General features: G+C 42.4%; 1 protein-coding gene across 1 annotated transcript in view; it reads left to right on the top strand.

The window, feature by feature from the left end:
• Positions 1-10,745: 10,745 nt before the first annotated feature.
• espn (espin) overlaps positions 10,746-21,524 on the top strand; it is a 105,676-nt gene continuing 94,897 nt past the window's right edge. The window contains 1 exon segment of the mRNA XM_042299917.1: positions 10,746-11,691. Coding sequence (XP_042155851.1) covers positions 11,398-11,691 — 294 coding nt within the window. The 5' untranslated portion in view covers positions 10,746-11,397.

Below are 21,524 nucleotides of genomic sequence, written 5' to 3'. Positions count from 1 at the left end.
AGTCGTCATTTGTTGGGATTCCTGATGAGTGTACAGAGTTTCCCAGAGGTGTTCTCTGCGTGTGCAGTGACACGTTCTATGGGCCGTGGCGAACTGGTCACTGCGCCGACTAATGATAATAATACAAAGAAGTATGTCACTGTTTTCCCTGTTATCCCGTTATCTGTAACCCGCTCAGATCTAATCAATGCGCAACGGGATGACCCCACGTTGGAAGAGTTGCATGACCAAATTGTGCCTGTAGAACAGTTGGGAGATGTCGCCCATGGCTATTTTCTCCAAGAGGATGTCCTGATGAGAAAGTGGGTGTCTCATGATAGTTGTTTTTTGGGGGAGGCAATTAGTCAGGTTGTTGTACCAGTTAAGCTTCGTGAGTTGGTGTTAACTTCTCACAGCGACGTTGCTGGACATATGGGGGTGAGGAAAACCTACAATCGCATATTAAGACATTTCTTTTGGCCTAGATTAAAGAGGGATGTTTCTGATTTTATCAAAACTTGTCACACCTGTCAATTAACTGGTAAGCCTAATCAAGCTATTAAGCCGGTACCCTTGTTTCCTATTCCTGTACTCAGCCAACCTTTTGAGTATATGATTATTGACTGTGTGGGTCCTCTGCCTCGTTCTAAAAAAGGTAGCAGTTACCAGTTCACTGTGATGTGTCATACCACTAGGTTTCCTGCTGCCTATCCTCTCCGATCTATCACGACTAAGTCTGTGTTAAAAGCTTTGACTCTCTCTTGTTTCTCTCTTGTTTGGAATCCCTAAGGTCATTCAGAGTGATCAAGGATCTAATTTCACCTCTAATCTGTTTAGTCAGGTTCTGCAACAGCTCCATATTAAACACAATTTGTCTAGCGCCTATCACGCGCAAAGTCAAGGAGCACTGGAACGTTTCCATCAAACACTTAAGTCTTTGTGGAGAGCTTATTGTACTGAGATGGATAAGGATTGGGAGGAGGGATTGCCTTGGTTACTGTTAGCCGCTAGGGAGGTTTCACAGGAGAGCATGGGTTTCAGTCCAAATGACCTTGTGTTTGGACATAGGGTGCGTGGACTTTTATCTGTTCTCCAGGATGACTGGAAGTCTCCCGAGCCTCCTCAGTCCCTGTTATCGTATGTGTGTGATTTCCGGCGGGTGAAATGGCTAAGGAGAAGTTATCATCTTCACAGGAGAGGATGAAGGACATATTTGATCGCCGAACTGAGCCTCGTCACTTTAGTCTGGGTGACCAGGTTCTTGCTCTGCTGCCAATTGTTGGTTCTCCTTTTCAAGCCAAGTTTCAAGGTCCATATACAGTGGTGCGCCAGTACACTGAGCAAAATTATCTAGTTGCCACTCCAGAATGGAGGAAAGCACACCAGCTGTGCCATGTAAATCTGTTAAAACCTTATTATGCACATTCCTCTGAGACTGAACAGTGGAAGTCCACAGAGGACGGTAAACCTGTTCTTTTGACTGATACCGTTGTTTCCTTGGGTTCTTGTCGTGCTAGATCTGTGCATGAGGAGGAAGATGTTCCTGGTCCTGACGATTGTATATTGCAGGGTAGATTGAAAAATTCAGAAACACTGGATATTTTAGACAGTCTTCTCACTTACCTACCACCTATACATACTGTATATATCAAACATTAAATGTTACATAGTACATTACAGGTAACACTAAACAACAAAATTGATGTGACTAAATGTATCTGCAATCTATTGATGTGACTAAATGTATCTGCAATCTATTGATGTGACTAAATGTACCTGTCATCTATTGATGTGACTAAATGTACCTGTCATCTATTGATGTGACTAAATGTACCTGTCATCTATTGATGTGACTAAATGTATCTGCTGTTTGCTATTGTGAGAAAGTAAATCACTTTAAACATACTAAATTTAGTTTTGAAGATATCTTTAACTGCCTGAACTAGATCTGCTGGGCTCCTCTCACCCTCCTGTGATCCAGTTGTGTTTACACCTATTAACAATTAAAATAACATGGTGCAGAATGACACTTGACATAATATAGGTCTAGTATAAACAGCCACATAATTATTATAGGCATTTATGGAAAATATGTTTAGGAAAGCAAGAAACACAGCAACCACATTGTCTGGCTTTTAATCTGTTTTACAATAGTACTTTGCTTGCAAAGTAAAGGCCAAATTCTCTGACAACTCAAGTTGGCATGAAAACATGTGCTCCATTAGTGGCCAGGTTCTGCACCTCCTTTTGTTCCCCATGTTTCTTCAAGATGAGGACAGATTCCAGCCCTTCCAACATAATAAGAATAACATTTATTAAACTACATAAGGAGTAACCAAACATTACATTTATTTTATAAGAACTAGTAAATTGCCGTTGAATGAAGAGGACCAAGGTGCAGCGTGGTGAGCGTACATATTCTTTATTTATATGACGCCGACAAAAACAATAAATAATCCAAAAACAACCGTGAAGCTAAAGGCTATAGTGCCAACAAACAAAGACAACTACCCACTAAGATAGGTGGGGAAAAAGAGCTCCTTAAGTATGGTTCCCAATCAGAGACAACGATAGACATCTGTCCCTGATTGAGAACCATACCCGGCCAAAACAAAGAAATGCAAAACATAGAAAAATGAACATAGGATGCCCACCTAAATCACACCCTGGCCAAACCAAAATAAAGACATAAAAAGCTCTCTAAGGTCAGGGCGTGATAGTCTAAGTAATCTCTGAACCTATATTAACCTCTTCTCTTCTTTCATACTTCTTATCTTACCCTATGTGAGGTTCTGAAACAGTAACTCTTTATTTAAGCCCACACTTATCAGGGACTAATTAGCAGCTTTTAAGTAAGAGCCAATAGCTGCAAGGTCACTGGTCCAAACGACTGGAGGGTTGCTGAAATCTAATTTAAGTAATACCTCTTAAGGCTCCAATAAACTACCTATGAAACATTTATAAACTACAAATTAGTGGCTAAAAAGTGTGGGCTAAAATGTAGTGTTAGGCTGCCATCCTAATGACTGTTACTCTGACCTGGGCATTAAATGACTTTGTGGTCAACAATTCTGGACAGTTTTATCTCAATCTCTTCATTCAAAAACTCAATCATGACTCAATCATTCATACTGACAGTTGTGGCTGCTTGTGGCTGCTTTGCGTGATGTATTGTTGTCTCAACATTCTTGCCCTTTGTGCTGTTGTCTGTGTCCAATGATGTTTGTACCATGTTTGTGCTGTTACCATGTTGTGATGCTACCATGTTGTTGTCATGTTACCATGTTGTGTTGCTACCATGTTGTTGTCATGTTGTGTTGCTACCCTGCTGTGTTGTCATGTGTTGCTGCCTTGCCATGTTGTTGTCATAGGACTCTCTTTATGTAGTGTTGTGTTTTCTCTCTTGTCGTGATGTCTGTTTTGTCCTATATTTATATACATTTTTATTTTTAATCCTAGCCCCCGTAGGAGGCCTTTTTGCCTTTTGGTAGGCCGTCATTGTAAATAATAATTTGTTCTTAACTGACTTGCCTAGTTAAATAAAGGTTAAATAAAACAATTTAAAAAAAAAACACTCTTCTTGCCCTAAAGTCTTCAGTCATCTGTCCTTTGTCTCTTGACTCCCTGAGTTCCTCAGCCATCTTCTAGAATTTCCTCCTTTCCATCTCACCTAAACTCCTCCACATGCCACTGAGGGTTGTCAGGTCACCTGAGATGAACATATTGTATATTGATGTCAACTATAACAGAGGTGTTACGTCCGTCGTTAGAAGGAGACCAAGGTGCAGCGTTGTAGGTGTACATTTTACTTTATTTTCAAATGACACCAAAAAACAACAAAATACGTACAAACGAACGCAAAGTTCTGCAGGCTCCACAGCAACTATACAAAAACAAGATCCCACAAACTAAGGTGGAAAACAGGCTGCCTAAGTACGATTCCCAATCAGAGACAACGATAGACAGCTGCCTCTGATTTGGAACCATACCCGGCCAACAAAGAAATAGAAAACTAGAATACCCACCCAAATCACACCCTGACCTAACCAAATAGAGAAATAAAAAGGCTCTCTAAGCTCAGGGCATCTAGCCTCGGTGGCGGCTCCGGTTTGGGGCGTAGGCTTCGTGCCATGGATCATCACTGGAGGCTTTGTGCCATAGATCATCACTGGAGGCTTCGTGCCATGGATCATCACTGCAGGCTTCGTACCATGGATCATCACTGGAGGCTGCGGGTCATGGATCATCACTGGAGGCTTCGGGCCATGGATCATCACTGGAGGCTTCGTGCCATGGATCATCACTGGAGACTTCGGGCCATGGATCATCACTGAAGGCTTCATGCCATGGATTATCACTGGAGGCTTCAGGCCATGGATCTCCACTGGAGGCTTCAGGCCATGGATCATCACTGGAGGCTTCAGACCATGGATCACCACTGGAGGCTTCGGGCCATGGATCATCACTGCAGGCTTCGTGCCATGGATCATCACTGGAGGCTTCGGGGCCTGGATCATCACTGGAGGCCGGGTGCGTAGAGCTGGCACAGGACGCACCGGGCTGGAGAGATGCACTGGAGGCCAGGTGCGTGGAGATGCACAGGAGGTCTGGAGCGCAGAGCTGGCACAACCCGTCCTGGCTGGATGCCCACTCTAGCACGGCAAATGCGGGGAGCTGGCATAGAGCGCACCGGGCTGTGGATGTGTGCCGGCGACACAGTACGTGTAACCGCAAAGCATGGTGCCTGAAGGGTCACACGCTCCTTAAAGCGAGTGCGGGGATTTGGCTCTGGTCTGCAACCTGGCTCCGCCAACCACCCCGTGTGCCCCCGCCAACCACCCCATGTGCCCCCCCAAACAAAGTGTCGTGAGCTATTGGCTTACTTGAACAATATAGGATCACCTTCAAACTGCTCATGCTCACCAAAAAAGCACTCAATGGACTGGCGCCCTCATACCTTATTGACCTTCTGCACCACTACATTCCCATCTGCTCACAGCACCCCTCTAACAATTGTCAAAGACTCCAGTCACCCAAGTCATAAATTGTTCTCCATGTTCGCTTACGGCAAGCGGTACCGGAGCCCCAAGTCTATGTTCAAAAAGCTCCTTAACAACTTCTACCCCCAAGCCATAAGACTGCTGAACAATTAATCAAATGGCCACCCGGACTACTTACATTGACACCCCCCCCCCTCATTTGTTTTAACAGCTACTCGCTGTTTATTATCTATACATAGTCACTTTACACCTACCGACATGTAGAAATGACCTTGACTAACCTGTACCCCCAAACACTGGCTCGGTACCACTGGCTCGGTACCACTGACTCGGTACCACTGACTCGGTACCACTGGCTCGTTACCACTGGCTCGGTACCCCCTGTATAGCCTCATTATTGTTATTTTATTGTGTTACTTTTACATTTATTTTACTGTAGTTTATTTAGTAAATATTTTCTTAACTCTATTTCTTGAACTGCATTGTTGGTTAAGGGCTTGTAAGTAAGCATTTCACGGTAAGGTCTACACCTGTTGTATTCGGGGCGTTTGACAAATACATTTGGATTTGATTTGATCGTTCCTTGCACCAGGAGACGATGCTTATAGCAGTGGAGCCCTTCAAAATAGCATAACCTTATAAAAACTGGCCCGAATCTCCAGGTTTATTGTACAGATGCGGTGGTACAAGACAATGGGTGCCCTTGCTCCAGCGCCAAGAGACACAGTTCTACTGTGTCAGAGTTAAGGCAAGCACACCATGTTGTTTCACTATTTAACCAGATATTCAACTAACAGGCCAGATACAGTAGGTTATTAACACACAATAACACACGTGACCCATGACTGTATCAATAATATAAAGATATTATGGTCCACATATAATATTATCTAATAATATATGATAATATAAGCCATTAAGGAGACATTTTTAAGCGACTTAGTCATGCAACTTAGTCATGCGCAGCTTAACCTCTTTCTAATTATGTTGGCAAACAAATTGCTTTATGTAATGAAGAGTACATGTGTAATAAAACAATGAACTTTTGAAATAGTTCTCTAATTAAACATTACGGAATACCCAAGTCGACTGTTTTATTGGTGTGACATGCGTCACCTAACTGTTATTGCGCCCAGGTGCATCTCGTTATTGGTGGGTGGGGTTTTCTCTATACATTTCCAGTGTTTCCCGGTGCCCAGAAGATTTCCATTATTTGTAAAGGTTGGAGTGCATTGAGAGGACAAGAGAAGTAAAGGTGACTTAGACCAAATTTCCAGGAATGGCAGCCTGGAAAAGTATGACCTCCAGCCAGGTTCAGTTCTCCTTCTCCCTGGGCACGTTTCCCTAAACCTATGACCTTTGAATGTATTGCTATTTCAATTGAAAGTGAAAGCTAATAAGTATATATTGGTGATAGGATCACCATATGAGCGTTAGCGCTGAAGATTGTGTGATATTATTGCGGAGTGCTCCAATGGTGATTATAGAGATGCTGAAAGATATTGGTGCTTCAGAAAATAAATCTGCTGTCTATTTGAAATCTATCTCAGGCACATCAGATACAACTCATTGCATTAGGCTGTATGAAGGGCTTTGTGATTCGTTGGCCAGTCAATTCAGGTGTGATAGTGCCGGGGTGGATAAAAATACTTTCTTACTATTCACTTGGAAACAAATTAGGAAACAGGTTTATTCCTGCTACCCCTGGGCGAGATCATGCAACATCACAAAGTTCACTTCCACTGCTATGCTGATGACACCCAGCTCTACCTCTCCACTAAACCCACCACTCCCCTCCCTCATCAGCCGTATTCACGACATCCAGAGCTGGATGAGCATGAAGCTCCTCAAACTCAACAGCAACGAGACAGAGGTCATGCTCATCGGCTCCAAATCCACTCTCTCCAAGCATCACCACAGATGGTTTCCCCGTCCCTCTGAAAACACTAGTCAAAAGCCTTGGTGTCTCACTGAATGGTTCCCTCTCTTTTGAACCCCACATAAAAACCTGCACCCCGACAGCATTCTTCCACCTCCGCAATATCTCCAGGCTCCGCCTCTCACTGTCACACTCCAGCACAGAAAACCCTCATCCATGCCGTGGTTACTTCCTGACTAGACTGCTGTAACACTCTCCTCACCAGTGTATGTACGTAAGTGCTTCCTTGTCTTGGAATAAGAGCCTTCAGGCCTCTAACTGACAGGGGATTAGCCTTTGCCAGCTGGCGCAAAAGCCGTTGGTCAGGGTAGTAGGAGCCAACCTTTGCATTATACTTCACTCACAAAGACAGCCTACTCAGGTTACAATATGAAGCAAATGAAAAGCACTTAAAGCGGCAATCTGCAGGAGAAAAAATGAAGCGTCTTCCATGTCCCTGTTTCAGTAAAAAGCTACGGGACGGGGCTGGAGAAACGTTACCACTCTCAAATTCTTAGACAGAGCTATGGATGCAAGGACTGACCATCCATGATATAGCTTGAGGCTACACAGTGTTTGTTGGCATTTACTTTGTTTACAAACATTGGAGTAAAACAATCTTATATTTGGGGTCATGGTGGGGTAGGACAGTTGAACTAAGCTGATAAGGCATTTATAAGTTATTTTATTAAAGAATCAATGGGAAGGAACATATAATTAATTTACAAGTCCAAAGATGTACGTAGATAAACATTGAAGGGAATTGTTGAACACACCTTGAGTGATGGGAGAAGTCATCCTTGAGTGGGAACAGACTTGACTGGGAACAGAAAAATGTAATGTAGCTACAACGTGATTAGGATAGCTGGATAATGTTTTCATAGCTAGCTACTGTAACTAACATTCTTTAGGCAATTGTTACTAGCTAATTTAGCTACTAGCTCATTTAGAAAATCAGGGTCTAAACAGCTCACCAAGTTACAATTCAAGCAGGCTTTTATAAGAAGCATGCTAAATTTAAATATGATAGCCTATACTTGCCAATGGCATAATTCAGTTGTAGAGGAACTTTCCTTACCTGTAAATATTACACGGTCCACTCCCGATCAAAAGCTCAAAGACAATTTCCTGTGAAACCCAGGAATTTGACAGGAAAAACTCCAGGGAAAAGTTTGGGGTTTGGTTTCTTTGGTGAACTTGTATAGCACACATATGGCGTGTGGTGTACCACATTCACCATATGAATGGTGTGATTGGTATGATGGAGCCTCAGTTATGGTGGTGGAGAGGACACTGCTTGCCGCAAGGCAGGGGGATGTACAAACTCTGAAAGTGCAATTAGCGGAGAAAGTACTGAACAGCGATGTAAAGGACCTTCTCGGAGCCTCACCTGTCCACCATGCCGCCCGTGCTGGAAAACTGACTTGCCTACGTTTCCTCGTAGAAGAAACGGGTTTACCGGGCAACAGTTTGGCGAATAATGGCGCCAGCCCCGCACACGACGCTGCTGCCACTGGAAACCTGCGCCTGCTTAAAGTGGCTATTAACTCAAGGTGGATGTCGTACGGTGGTGAGTGGCGTTATTTTCTTGCTACATAGCCTACAGTAGGCCTACATTGCTTTTTAAAAAGGCTAATAGTTCCATAACACAGCCAACATCATTCATCACACAGACCTCTTGTTATCATTTTAAGACCGGTCAGCGCTCAGAGGTCTAGAGGACAACTTCTAGAGCAGCAAGGTCGAGGCCTGCAGTTACTTGAATTTCCAATCCATTAGTCCTGTAGCCTAGACCTGAAAAACACAAATTAGGTCTATTGTCCAAAAAAAATAATGACTTTTTAAAACTATTTGAATACAGATCTCAGAAAGTAATTACTTTCTAAAGCTATTTTAATACCGATTTGAGAGAGCAACTACTCTTTTTTATACATAACTCAGGAAGTGACTACTTTTCTGAAACTACTGGGTTGGCTGCCTTCAACTAATGGCAGGGCTGTATCTGGAACTGCATGTTGGAGATTGTATGTACTCTATTCATTCTATCTCCTATACCATTCCACTCTATCTGACAGTCATATTTGATCTACACAATACATTTCTATCTGAACATTCTGTATATGTCCATTCTCCTGAATGTCCATTTCCCCAGGTGTACATAATCAAGTCAAACCAATAAACCAATTATATTTTGTACAGATAAGTGTAAATAAGTTGTAACATTCAACTACTGTATGACTCTTTCAACATGCCGCTGAAAAGCTTGAAACATGCAATTCATTTTGTGATACCTGAAAATACTGCATACTAATTCAAAGCCATTTGAAAACATTGCAAACAGCAATTTGGATGCTTAGAAAAAACTTTTTTGTACTTCTTTGTCCATCTGAGGGTAAGTGTTCTTGTTTCAAACACATACTACACTATATTTAAAGGGATAGTTTACTCAGAATACAACCTAACATGAATTTCCACCTATCTTGGCTGTAGTTGATTCAAGAAGGCAGTTTTGGAATATTTTGTTTCCTTTCGATACTTAATAGCCATATTTTGTTACCGTTAGCATTCTCAGTAACACTTAACATTAAACTGTTCTTGTGCCTGTGTAATAAAACTGCAATTAATAATTAGAGGATAATTTTATTAGCATGTTGTTACATAATAATTAATTGCATTTTAATTTCATAGCAATGAGCTGAGTGTTTTTGTAACTGCTGTACACAATAGGAATGGTGACTGTTCTTTATTCCACTTATGTAGGGTGTGTTCGTCAATTCAATCTGGAGTGCCAGAGTGCGCTCAGAGTGCCCCCTGGGTCTTCGTAAATTCAGAGCTTGTTAGATTGTCCAGTCATATATTCAGAGCGTTTTTCTCTCAGAGCGGTCAGAGCGCACACGGGACGCTCTGGCTGAGGAGTAGGGTTGATCGAGCGTTCTGGCCTCACAACTGCAGTCAAGCATCCAAGCTAACTGGCTACCGTTGGCTCGCTTGCTAGCTACTTCCAGACACAAATTAGAGAACACCTCACTCTGACCATTTTACTCGCCCTAGCAGAGCTGATAGGCTCTTTTTATGTTATCTAGAGCGTAGGTGACTGTAACTGCAGCTGGCAATAATTTAATTACGTTGTTTTGCCAACGTTTGCTGACACCGGCCATATTCAACGGGTGTTGAGCGTTCGTAAATCCCTCAGTTATTCTGCGCTCTGGCAGTCAAGACGGGTGCTCTGAAAATGGAGTAGATAGTCAGAGGGAATTTACGGACGCACGCGTAATAACTAAATCATTATGCAATTCTAAAGCAATTTCCAAAGTACTATCTAACAACAATGTTGTTATTGTAATAATTGCAAAGTTACTACACATATATAAGAACTTCATGTCAAGTGCTCCTATATTACCTTATGTCTCACTCATGAATATATGTTTTTTTTTTGTCATGTTGAAGATGTAAAAGTGGTGTACTCTAATGTTGAAATGATTCCATTTCCCTCGTGTATTTAATTGGGCTATAGGACATATTAAGATTTATGTTTTCTGAGATCTGAATTTGAATATCAAAGAAAATAGTTGCATTTTAGTTGAAACTCTATATAAACTATATTCGGCTACCTCAAGTATTTGAAATGTTGGTATGGTCAGCTCTCCTCCTGGAGAGCAGCTGCAAGTTTTTGCTCCAAACCTTCTCTAACACACCTGATTCTGCTCATCAAGGTGCTGATCTCATTAGTAGCAAAAGCCTGCACCACCATCAGTAGGGTTGTGGAGGGTTGGCCACCACTGACGTAGGCTACTGTCCCTTTAACTACTGAGACGATTTCAAGCGACCAACATACTACTGGAGAGATCCTCCCCCCGATGGATTATTTATCAAGCGGTGAGTCCCATGTCGCGATTTGCGGCAATTGTGGATACGGGATCCAAGACAGCCGCCCGGAATTATATTCTTAATGTCCTACAACTCCGATAACGTTATCATAACAGAGAAATTATGAAGAAAGAAGTCAATATGAAGACCAAAGAATATCTCTGTAACAGGTGTTTGAGCTATGCGTGTTGAGGCAGAGGAGAACAAGCCATCAGGTGAACTTTATCGTCGTGCGCAATTATAGGTTACCAGTATGCATTAATTATGTTTATGTTTACTTTATTAATTCAATTACTAAAATGACTCAGAATTTGATAATTCTGTTGATATTATGTAAAACAACATTTGTTTTTAAAAAGTAAAATGACCAAATACATGCTCATTGAAAGACATCGCCTACCTGTCCAAAGAAATAGGCTTTTTTTCTCTCACTTAGATGATGTATGCAGATCTCTGTCAATTCAACGAGATATGCTTCTAAATAGTGGACATACATTTGTTATCTTACTGTAATGATCACAGGACTGGAATTATATTGTTATCTACGAAGAAAATTGTTCAGGAGTTAAATAGAGGTTAAACCTCATCTAGATGCTGCGTTTATAAATACGGAGGAGTTGTCTAGCAGCAGTTATGGTGGTGGAGAGGACACTGCTTGCCGCAAGGCAGGGGGATGTACAAACTCTGAAAGTGCAATTAGCGGAGAAAGTACTGAACAGCGACGTAAAGGACCTTCTCGGAGCCTCACCTGTCCACCATGCCGCCCGTGCTGGAAAACTGACTTGCCTACGTTTCCTCGTGGAAGAAGCGGGTTTACCGGGCAACAGTTTGGCGAATAATGGCGCCAGCCCCGCACACGACGCTGCTGCCACTGGTAACCTGGCCTGCTTACAGTGGCTATTAACTCAAGGTGGATGTCGTACGGTGGTGAGTGGCGTTATTTTCTTGCTACATAGCCTACAGCAGGCCTACATTGCTTTTTAAAAAGGCTTAGTTCCATAATACAGCCAACATCATTCATCACACAGACCTCTTGTTATCATTCTAAGACCAGTCAGAGCTCAGAGGTCTATAGGACAACTTCTAGAGCAGCAAGGTCGAGGCCTGCAGTTGCTTTAATTTCCAATCCATCAGTCCTGTAGCCTAGACCTGAAAAACACAAATTAGTTCTATTGTTTCCCAAGATTAGTCATGTTGGACTAGGCCCGAGCCTACCCATCTCTCTTAGGTCAGTATTTTTCTTGACTGTCAAATTGAGCATTTTGCCACATTTCCAGCCTGGAAATTACATTCATCACTTCTTCACACCACTTCAGCATAACACAATTAGTCACTCAGCCAGTTCTTTGACCTCTATTGTAAGGCCTAAGAGGATAACCCTTGTCCCTAGTACCCCCAATGATTTATGTATAGGCCTACACTAGATGACTGATAGGAGGCGCTGTGTTGAAGCCATCTGCCTAAGAGGATAACCCTTGTCTCTAGTACCCCCAATGATTTATGTAAAGGCCTACACTAGATGACTGATAGGAGGCGCTGTGTTGAAGCCATCTGCCTAAGAGGATAACCCTCATCTCTAGTACCCCCAATGATTTATGTATAGGCCTACACTAGATGACTGATAGGAGGCGCTGTGTTGAAGCCATCTGCCTAAGAGGATAACCCTCGTCTCTAGTACCCCCAATGATTTATGTATAGGCCTACACTAGATGACTGATAGGGGGCGCTGTGTTGAAGCCATCTGCCTAAGAGGATAACCCTTGTCTCTAGTACCCCCCAATGATTTATGTATAGTCCTACACTAGATGACTGATAGGAGGCGCTGTGTTGAAGCCATCTGCCTAAGAGGATGTCCCTTGTCTCTAGTACCCCCCAATGATTTATGTATAGGCCTACACTGGATGACTGATAGGGGGCGCTGTGTTGAAGCCATCGTGCATCATCTTGGCACTCCCCCACCATTGTAAAACATATTTAGCATTTTATTCATATCTACATTCGTTTTTTTGCCACATGTATTCTATCACAGACAACTTAATGCATATTTTTACATTATATTATGCAAGCTAAACATACAAATAAAACATACCAAAAATATAAAACATTTTCATTAAAGTATCATTTTTTAGAGATTACTAATAAAATAATTATATACATGCAAATTTGTCCTTGAATCATTTAATGGAAATAGTGTAGAATTCCATTCATTCCATTGGAGGAATGCTTCTACTGGGGAGTGCCAATATGACCGACAAGTGGCTTCGAAGCCTCTCGATGGTCAATACATAGCATCAGCAATCCAGGGTTTAAATACTGTACATCAGTGACTGCACCACCCACTTTTCTTTAGGCTTGTGCAGGTTTTTGTCTCAATGAACAACACATGATCAGGATAATTGTGCTACTGTATATAACCTGTTGCCATTGAGAATACCTGAGACTTCTATTAGTTATTACTCTGTAATTATCATCAATACCCATTCTAAGGGAAGTGTCACCACAGCAGGCAGTCCGTCCAGTGTACTAAGGTCTATACAACAATGTCACCTATGCTGGACTAATTTGATATGATTTTTACAACAGCTTGAGAAAAAAATGCACCTAGATCCCAGATCCTCATGCTGAATGTGTAGCGACTGGACCATTTGACAAAACGCGGGGGAAAAGTCATTTTGGTAAAAGCGCATTGATTTGTGCTTTTACACCTGCATTGCTTGCTGTTTGGGGTTTTAGGCTGGGTTTCTGTACAGCACTTTGAGATATCAGCTGATGTACGAAGGGCTATATAAATACATTTGATTTGATTTGATTTCCATACATAAACTTAACTCTGTCTACCTAATGGCACAGGTTACATAAATGTTTGGATTCACTTTCAGCATCCTGGGAAATATGAATGTAATATTATTGTGTAAAACTGATTGTTATAGGGTGAAAAAGACATTCACTTTCCACCCTCTATATTAATAAGAAGAAGTCTGACTTGTCCACATAAAACAGCGTTTCCACCCTCTATGTTAATAACAAGAAGTCTGACTCCACATAAAGCAGCATTTGAGCCCAATGATACATATTCGTCATTTCACACTTGAGTCGGTAGAGACATTGGTTACATGATTTGACAAAATCCTTTTCGGTCAAAGAGTCACAAGGAATTATTCAGCTGTAATCTTCATATCTATTCGCCATAGAGTAGTGGTGCGCACCAATATCGATAATTCGATACTAATCATACCTCACTTTCCCTGAATATTCATTTACAACACATACTATAATGTCACACACCCACACTATGGATCAAACTTCAGGATTCATTGAAATATTTGAGGACATGACATTTGACTTATGAATTACTGAATGGTATTGAGTACACCATTAGTCCAATGTCATCTAAACACATGTCTGAAAGTAAACTATATAATGTACCTAATCAGAGGAGGTTGGTGGCACCTTAATTGGGGAGGATGGGCTCGTGGTAATTGCTGGAGCGTTAAATAGTGGAATGGTATCAAATACATCAAACACGTGGTTTCCATTTATTTGATGCCATTCCATCTGCTCCGTTCCAGACATTATTATGAGCCGTCCTCCCGTAAGCAGCCTCCACTGCTTCTTGTTTTGAAACTCAAGTAATAGTTTGTTTTGGCTCTGTCTAGAAACATCTGGTAGCTGTGTTATTTCATTTGGGTACTTGAAGAGTGTTAAATCTGTACAAGGGATGAAACCCTATATAGAGCACATTCAAATGGGATTAGAAGTTTGGAAAGCGGTATGCCCTGATGACATTGTCCGCACAATTAATTAGGTTAATGACTTATCTTTCGATAACTCTATTCGCCATGTGCCAATCACTTAGTCTGGGCTAGGACTGAAAGATACTGGCATTCACACTGCTTTGTTCACTGACCAATTCAGCAAAAATGAGGTCGTAACAATGGGGAATCGATCGGTAGATAAAGGTGCTCTAAATTTACCCTTTTGCATACCCCACCATACCAGGAGACATCCATTTCTTCATCATTGGAAAAGATAAATGGTTGAGTTTGATATAATTTAAAAGCTTACAAACAGTGTCGTCAAACTATTTTATTACTTGGATTTAAAAAAAATAAAAATGGTCCTTTTGAAACCTTTAACGTGCAAACTAAATTGTTTATTCATAAGCATATGTTGTAGCTTAGACTCTATTAAACATCATCTGAGGTTTTTGTGTTGTGCATTCCATGGCTTGAGACACCACATTATCTTGACTATAAGGTGGGTGTCATTTCAATCATAGAAATCGAATTCATAGAATGGACCTATCCCTTCAGAACCCTGCAATGTGTTGGTACACGATTGAAATGTAAATTAAAATGAAATTGAAACTTCTAAATACTACCACAAAAATGACCGCTGATACACTCACGTCGAATGTCAACTTAAATCGTCATGTCTATTCTAATAAACACAGCAAAAAAAAGAAACGTCCCTTTTTCAGGACCCTGTCTTTCAAAGATAATTCGTAAAAATCCAAATAACTTCACAGATCTTCATTGTAAAGGGTTTAAACACTGTTTCCCATGCTTGTTCAATGAACCATAAACAATTCATGAACATGCACCTGTGAAACGGTCGTTAAGACACTAACAGCTTACCGACGGTAGGTAATTAAGGTCACAGTTATGAAAACTTAGGACACTAAAGAGGCCTTTCTACTGACTGAAAAACACCAAAAGAAAGATGCCCAGGGTCCCTGCTCATCTGCGTGAATGTGTCTTAGGCATGCTGCAAGGAGGCATGAGGACTGCAGATGTGGCCAGGGCAATAAATTGCAATGTCCGTACTGTGAGACGCCTAAGACAGCACTACAGGGAGACAGGATGGACAGCTGATCGTCCTCGCAGTGGCAGACCATGTGCAACAACACCAGCACAGGATCGGTACATCTGAACAGCACACCTGCGGGACAGGTACAGTATTGCAACAACAACTGCCCGAGGTACACCAACAACGCACAATCCCTCCATCAGTGCTCAGACTGTCTGCAGTAGGCTGAGAGAGGCTGGACTGAGGGCTTGTAGGCCTGTTGTAAGGCAGGTCCTCACCAGACATCACCGATAACAACGTCACCTATGGGCACAAACCCACCGTCGCTGGACCAGACAGGACTGGCAAAAGTGCTCTTCACTGACGAGTCGTGGTGTTGTCTCACCAGGGGTGATGGTTGGATTTGCGTTTATCGTCGAAGGAATGAGCGTTACACTGAGGCCTGTACTCTCGAGCGGTGTTTGACAGCATCATCGTACTGAGCTTGTTGTCATTGCAGGCAATCTCAATGCTTTGCGTTACAGGGAAGACATCCTCCTCCCTCATGTGGTACCCTTCCTGCAGGCTCATCCTGACATGACCCTCCAGCATGACAATGCCACCAGCCATACTGCTCGTTCTGTGTGTGATTTCCTGCAAGACAAGAATGTCAGTGTTCTGCCATGGCCAGCGCAGAGCCCGGATCTCAATCCCATTGAGCACATCCGGGACCTGTTGGATCGGAGGGTGAGGGTTAGGGCCATTCCCCCCAGAAATGTCCGGGAACTTGCAGGTGCCTTGGTGGAAGAGTGGGGTAACATCTCACAGCAAGAACTGGCAAATCTGGTGCAGTCCATGAGGAGGAGATGCACTGCAGTACTTAATGCAGCTGGTGGCCACACCAGATATTGACTGTTACTTTTGATTTTGACCCCCCGCCCTTCGTTCAGGGACACATTATTCAATATCTGTTAGTCACATGTCTGTGGAACTTGTGCAGTTTATGTTTCAGTTGTGGAATCTTATGTTCATACAAATATTTACTCATGTTAAGTTTGCTGAAAATCAACACAGTTGACAGTGAGAGGACGTTTCTTTTTTTGCTGAGTTGATCTATCTTTCTATGATTTCAATAGGTTTCCTATGGAGGATTGACAGTATACTTTAAAACAATGGATATCCCCATTCTGGTCAACATTCTCTAATGTGTGGACCTCCAACCATTTCAATTGTATTCCCATTTTAGTACATTTATCAGCCAAAACGTGACACCCACCTTTTATTCAAGAGCTGAAAGTCACTTTCTAAGTACTTCTGAAATGGGCAAATATGTATGGAAGGTTTCGCTCAAATCAAAAGGAGTCCTGTCAAAAAGTGATTGAATTCAAATGGATTTACCCAGGAGTGAATTTATATCCCTCTTTCCTCTGGCTGTTCTCCATACATGTCCCAGGCTTTAGAGAGAGGGTACATGGAAGGGAGGGATGACAGACTTGTTATAGGGCAATTCCATGGTAGTGCGGAGATGCCGATTTTTCACTTTACATGTAAGCCAAACAAAAACCATTGATTTCAAAGTTTAACACACCACACAATTCAATGCACAAATACTACTTTTAACAATTTTCACTGAACATTTTACAGAAACACTCACTGGAAGGACTGTGCAGATGCAAAACACCCTTGGGGGGATGGAGTGAGAGTCAGGAGTTGGAAGAGACAGGGGCTGAGAGAGAGGGGATGAAAGAGGCTGGGAGAGAAAAAGAGAGGGAAAGAGAATGGGTGAGAGCACGAGAGAAAGAGGCTGGGAGAGAGTGAGAGGGAAAGCGAGAGTGGCTGGGAGAGCACGAGAGGGAAAGCGAGAGTGGCTGGGAGAGCACGAGAGAAAGAGGCTGGGAGAGCACGAGAGAAAGAGGCTGGGAGACGCACGAGAGAAAGAGAGGCTGGGAGAGCACTGGGAGACACGAGAGAAAGAGGCTGGGAGAGCACGAGACACGAGAGAAAGAGGCTGGGAGAGCACGAGAGAAAGAGGCTGGGAGAGCACGAGACATGAGAGAAAGAGGCTGGGAGAGCACGAGAGAAAGAGGCTGGGAGAGCACGAGAGAAAGAGGCTGGGAGAGCACGAGAGAAAGAGGCTGAGAGAGCACAAGAGAAAGAGGCTGGGAGGGCACGAGAGAAAGAGGCTGAGAGTGCACGAGAGAAAGAGACTGAGAGTGCACGAGAGAAAGAGGCTGAGAGTGCACGAGAGAAAGAGGCTGAGAGAGCACGAGAGAAAGAGGCTGGGAGGGCACGAGAGAAAGAGGCTGAGAGTGCACGAGAGAAAGAGGCTGGGAGAGCACGAGAGAAAGAGGCTGAGAGAGAACAAGAGAAAGAGGCTGGGAGAGCACGAGAGAAAGAGGCTGGGAGAGCACGAGAGAAAGAGGCTGGGAGAGAGTGAGAGGGAAAGCGAGAGTGGCTGGGAGAGCACGAGAGAAAGAGGCTGGGAGAGCACGAGAGAAAGAGGCTGGGAGAGCACGAGACACGAGAGAAAGAGGCTGGGAGAGCACGAGACACGAGAGAAAGAGGCTGGGAGAGCACGAGAGAAAGAGGCTGGGAGAGCACGAGACACGAGAGAAAGAGGCTGGGAGAGCACGAGAGAAAGAGGCTGGGAGAGCACGAGAGAAAGAGGCTGGGAGAGCACGAGAGAAAGAGGCTGAGAGAGCAAGTGAGAAAGAGGCTGGGAGAGCACGAGAAAAGAGGCTGGGAGAGCACGAGAAAAGAGGCTGAGAGAGCACAAGAGAAAGAGGCTGGGAGGGCACGAGAGAAAGAGGCTGAGAGTGCACGAGAGAAAGAGGCTGAGAGTGCACGAGAGAAAGAGGCTGAGAGTGCACGAGAGAAAGAGGCTGAGAGAGCACGAGAGAAAGAGGCTGGGAGGGCACGAGAGAAAGAGGCTGAGAGTGCACGAGAGAAAGAGGCTGGGAGAGCACGAGAGAAAGAGGCTGAGAGAGAACAAGAGAAAGAGGCTGGGAGAGCACGAGAGAAAGAGGCTGGGAGAGCACGAGAGAAAGAGGCTGAGAGAGCATGAGAGAAAGAGGCTGGGAGAGCGCGAGAGGCTGGGAGTAGGGGAGAAGGAGGGAAAGAGAGATGCTGAGTGAGAGGGAAAGAGAGAGAGGCTGGGAGAGGCTGAGGGAGGGGGAGAGAGAGAGAGAGGTGGGGGGGCTTCATAGTTGGCATGCAATGATTTAAAACATGTGACACCTTTTTATTACAACACATACTGGCCACTGGCATTTCCTCCGAATTAAGATTCAATAATGTCTGCAGAAAGAATGGGGTGTCAGCTATGACATGACACATTGACTTTGAAAAAATCTGTTTTGGTTATTGAACTATACTAAGTGAAGTGGATTTATAGCCAGTAACGGAATTTCATTATGCGTCCCTGATCTGTACTACACAGAAATTCATATCCATAATTATGCATACCATTCTCTTCATGGTGATGTATCCTAAAAAGGTACACAAAGGTATAAATAGGCAATATCCTCCTTTGCATATTTGGGTATTATTCTTCACACTGGCTATTATTTTAATGAGCTCTGCCTCCAAACAAGTTGGTTGGTCCAGACCAGACCAAATCTGAACCAATCATAGATGTCAATGTTTCACAAGTTTGGACATGAAAGTACAGCTCAGTAGAGTAGAGTTTAGTATAGTACATTAGTGTACTGTACTATACTGAACTCTACTTTCCTTTGCTGTACTGTACAGTACTCTACTTTTCTTTACTCTACTCTACTCTACTGTGCTGTGCTGCCCAAACTTGTGAACCCACTTGTGGTGTGTGACTGCTATAATTTCCCATTGTAGCAAATTCCATTACAGATTTTTTTCTGGAAATTGGATTCAACTAATATCAACATGTGAAAATATCTTAAAAGTTATGTGGGTTTTTGCTAACGGAATTAAGTCACAAACAATGTTTCTTCAATTTACAGAAGGCAGTAACATTTCTCAAACTAAATAGAAGTGTTGATATTAGTTGGCAGGGGTCTTGACTTCAACATTACTGTATTTTGATGTATTTCTAAAACCCTTTAAGACTTTTTGTGGTAGATATAGATTCCTTTTCCATCTGTTTGACCAGAAAACCTTTGCTTATTCCTAATTTGTAGGATGTTAAATGGTAAAAAAAAAAAAAAGTTTTTTATATGCCTTAATAAAAAATCTAAATACTCTTAGCTTTCATTTGACACCCAATTTGACACGCTCCTATTAAACTTCACATGTTGGTGCTCATGGGTCCTTTAACATTGAAATGACCTTTATGCCATCAGTCTTACTAATGCTATGCAAATCACCTCTTGAATAAGCTCAGCTAAACCCTCATGACTAGAGGTCGACCGATTATGATTTTTTTCAACGCATATACCGATTATTGGAGGACCAAAAAAAGCCGATACTGATTAATCGGCTTTTAATTTATTTATTTGTAATAATGACAATTACAACAATACTGAATGAACACTTATTTTAACTTAATATAATGCATCAATAAAAATCCATTTAGACTCAAATAAATAATGAAACGTGTTCAATTTGGATTAAATAATGCAAAAACAAAGTGTTGGAGAAGTAAAAGTGCAATATGTGCCATGAAAAGAAGCTAATGTTTGAGTTTCTTGCACATACAAGCCTTTGGTCATTAATATGGTCGAATCCGGAAACTATCATTTCGAAAACAAAACGTTTATCATTTCAGTGAAATACGGAACCGTTCGGTATTTTATCTAACGGGTGGCATCCCTAAGTCTAAATATTCTTGTTACATTGTACAACCTTCAATGTTCTGTCATAATTACGTAAAATTCTGGCAAATTAGTTCGCAATGAGCCAGGCTGCCCAAACTGTTGCTTATACCCTGACTCTGCGTGCAATGAACGCAAGAGAAGTGACACAATTTCACCTGGTTAAGATTGCTTGCTGACCTGAATTTCTTTAAGCTAAATATTCAGATTTAAAAATATATACTTCTGTGTATTGATTTTAAGAAAGGCATTGGTGTTTATGGTTAGGTACAGTCGTGCAACGATTGTGCTTTTTTCACAAATGCGCTTTTGTTAAATCATCCCCCAACGTTGCATCAATTATATGCAACGCAGGACACGCTAGATAAACTAGTAATATCATCAACCATGTGTAGTTAACTAGTGATTATGATTGATTGATTGTTTTTTATAAGATAAGTTTAATGCTAGCTAGCAGCTTACCTTGGCTTCTTACTGCATTCGCGTAACAGGCAGGCTCCTCGTGGAGTGCAATGGGAGGCAGGTGGTTAGAGCGTTGGACTAGTTAACCGTAAGGTTGCAAGATTGAATCCCAGAGCTGACAAGGTGAAAATCTGTCGTTCTGCCCCTGAACAAGGCAGTTAACCCACCGTTCCTAGGCCGTCGTTGAAAATAAGAATGTGTTCTTAACTGACTTGCCTAGTTAAATAAAGGTGTACTTAAAAAAAAAATTAGATCGGCGTCCAAAAATACCGATTTCCGATTGTTATGAAAACATGAAATCGGCCCTAATTAATCGGCCATTCCGATTAATCGGTCGACCTCTACTCATGACAGACAGTTCAACAACATATTAGGGGGTTAAATGAGCGGTTACTCCCCCCAAACCAATGGAATGTCTACTACTACTAGTACTAGTACTACTTTGTCCTTTCAATATTTTTCTGTTCAATAAATTAGTGCTAGTCAAAGAAGTAGACTAATAAGTGTTCCCTTCATTACCGCCACATACACTGAGTGTACAAAGCATTAGGAACACCTGCTCTTTCCATGACATACACTGACCAGGTGAAAGCTATGATCCCTTATTGATGTCACTTGTTAAATGAGCTCCCGAGTGGGGCAGCGGTCTAAGGCACCTCATCTCAGTGCTAAAGGCATGGTTTGATTCCAAGCTGTATCACAACCGGCCGTGATTGGGAGTCC

This window comes from Oncorhynchus tshawytscha, linkage group LG16 (assembly GCF_018296145.1).
Source record: "Oncorhynchus tshawytscha isolate Ot180627B linkage group LG16, Otsh_v2.0, whole genome shotgun sequence".
NCBI lineage: Eukaryota > Metazoa > Chordata > Actinopteri > Salmoniformes > Salmonidae > Oncorhynchus > Oncorhynchus tshawytscha.
Note: the sequence above shows the minus strand (reverse complement) of the source record. Positions and strands in the feature narration are given on the sequence as shown.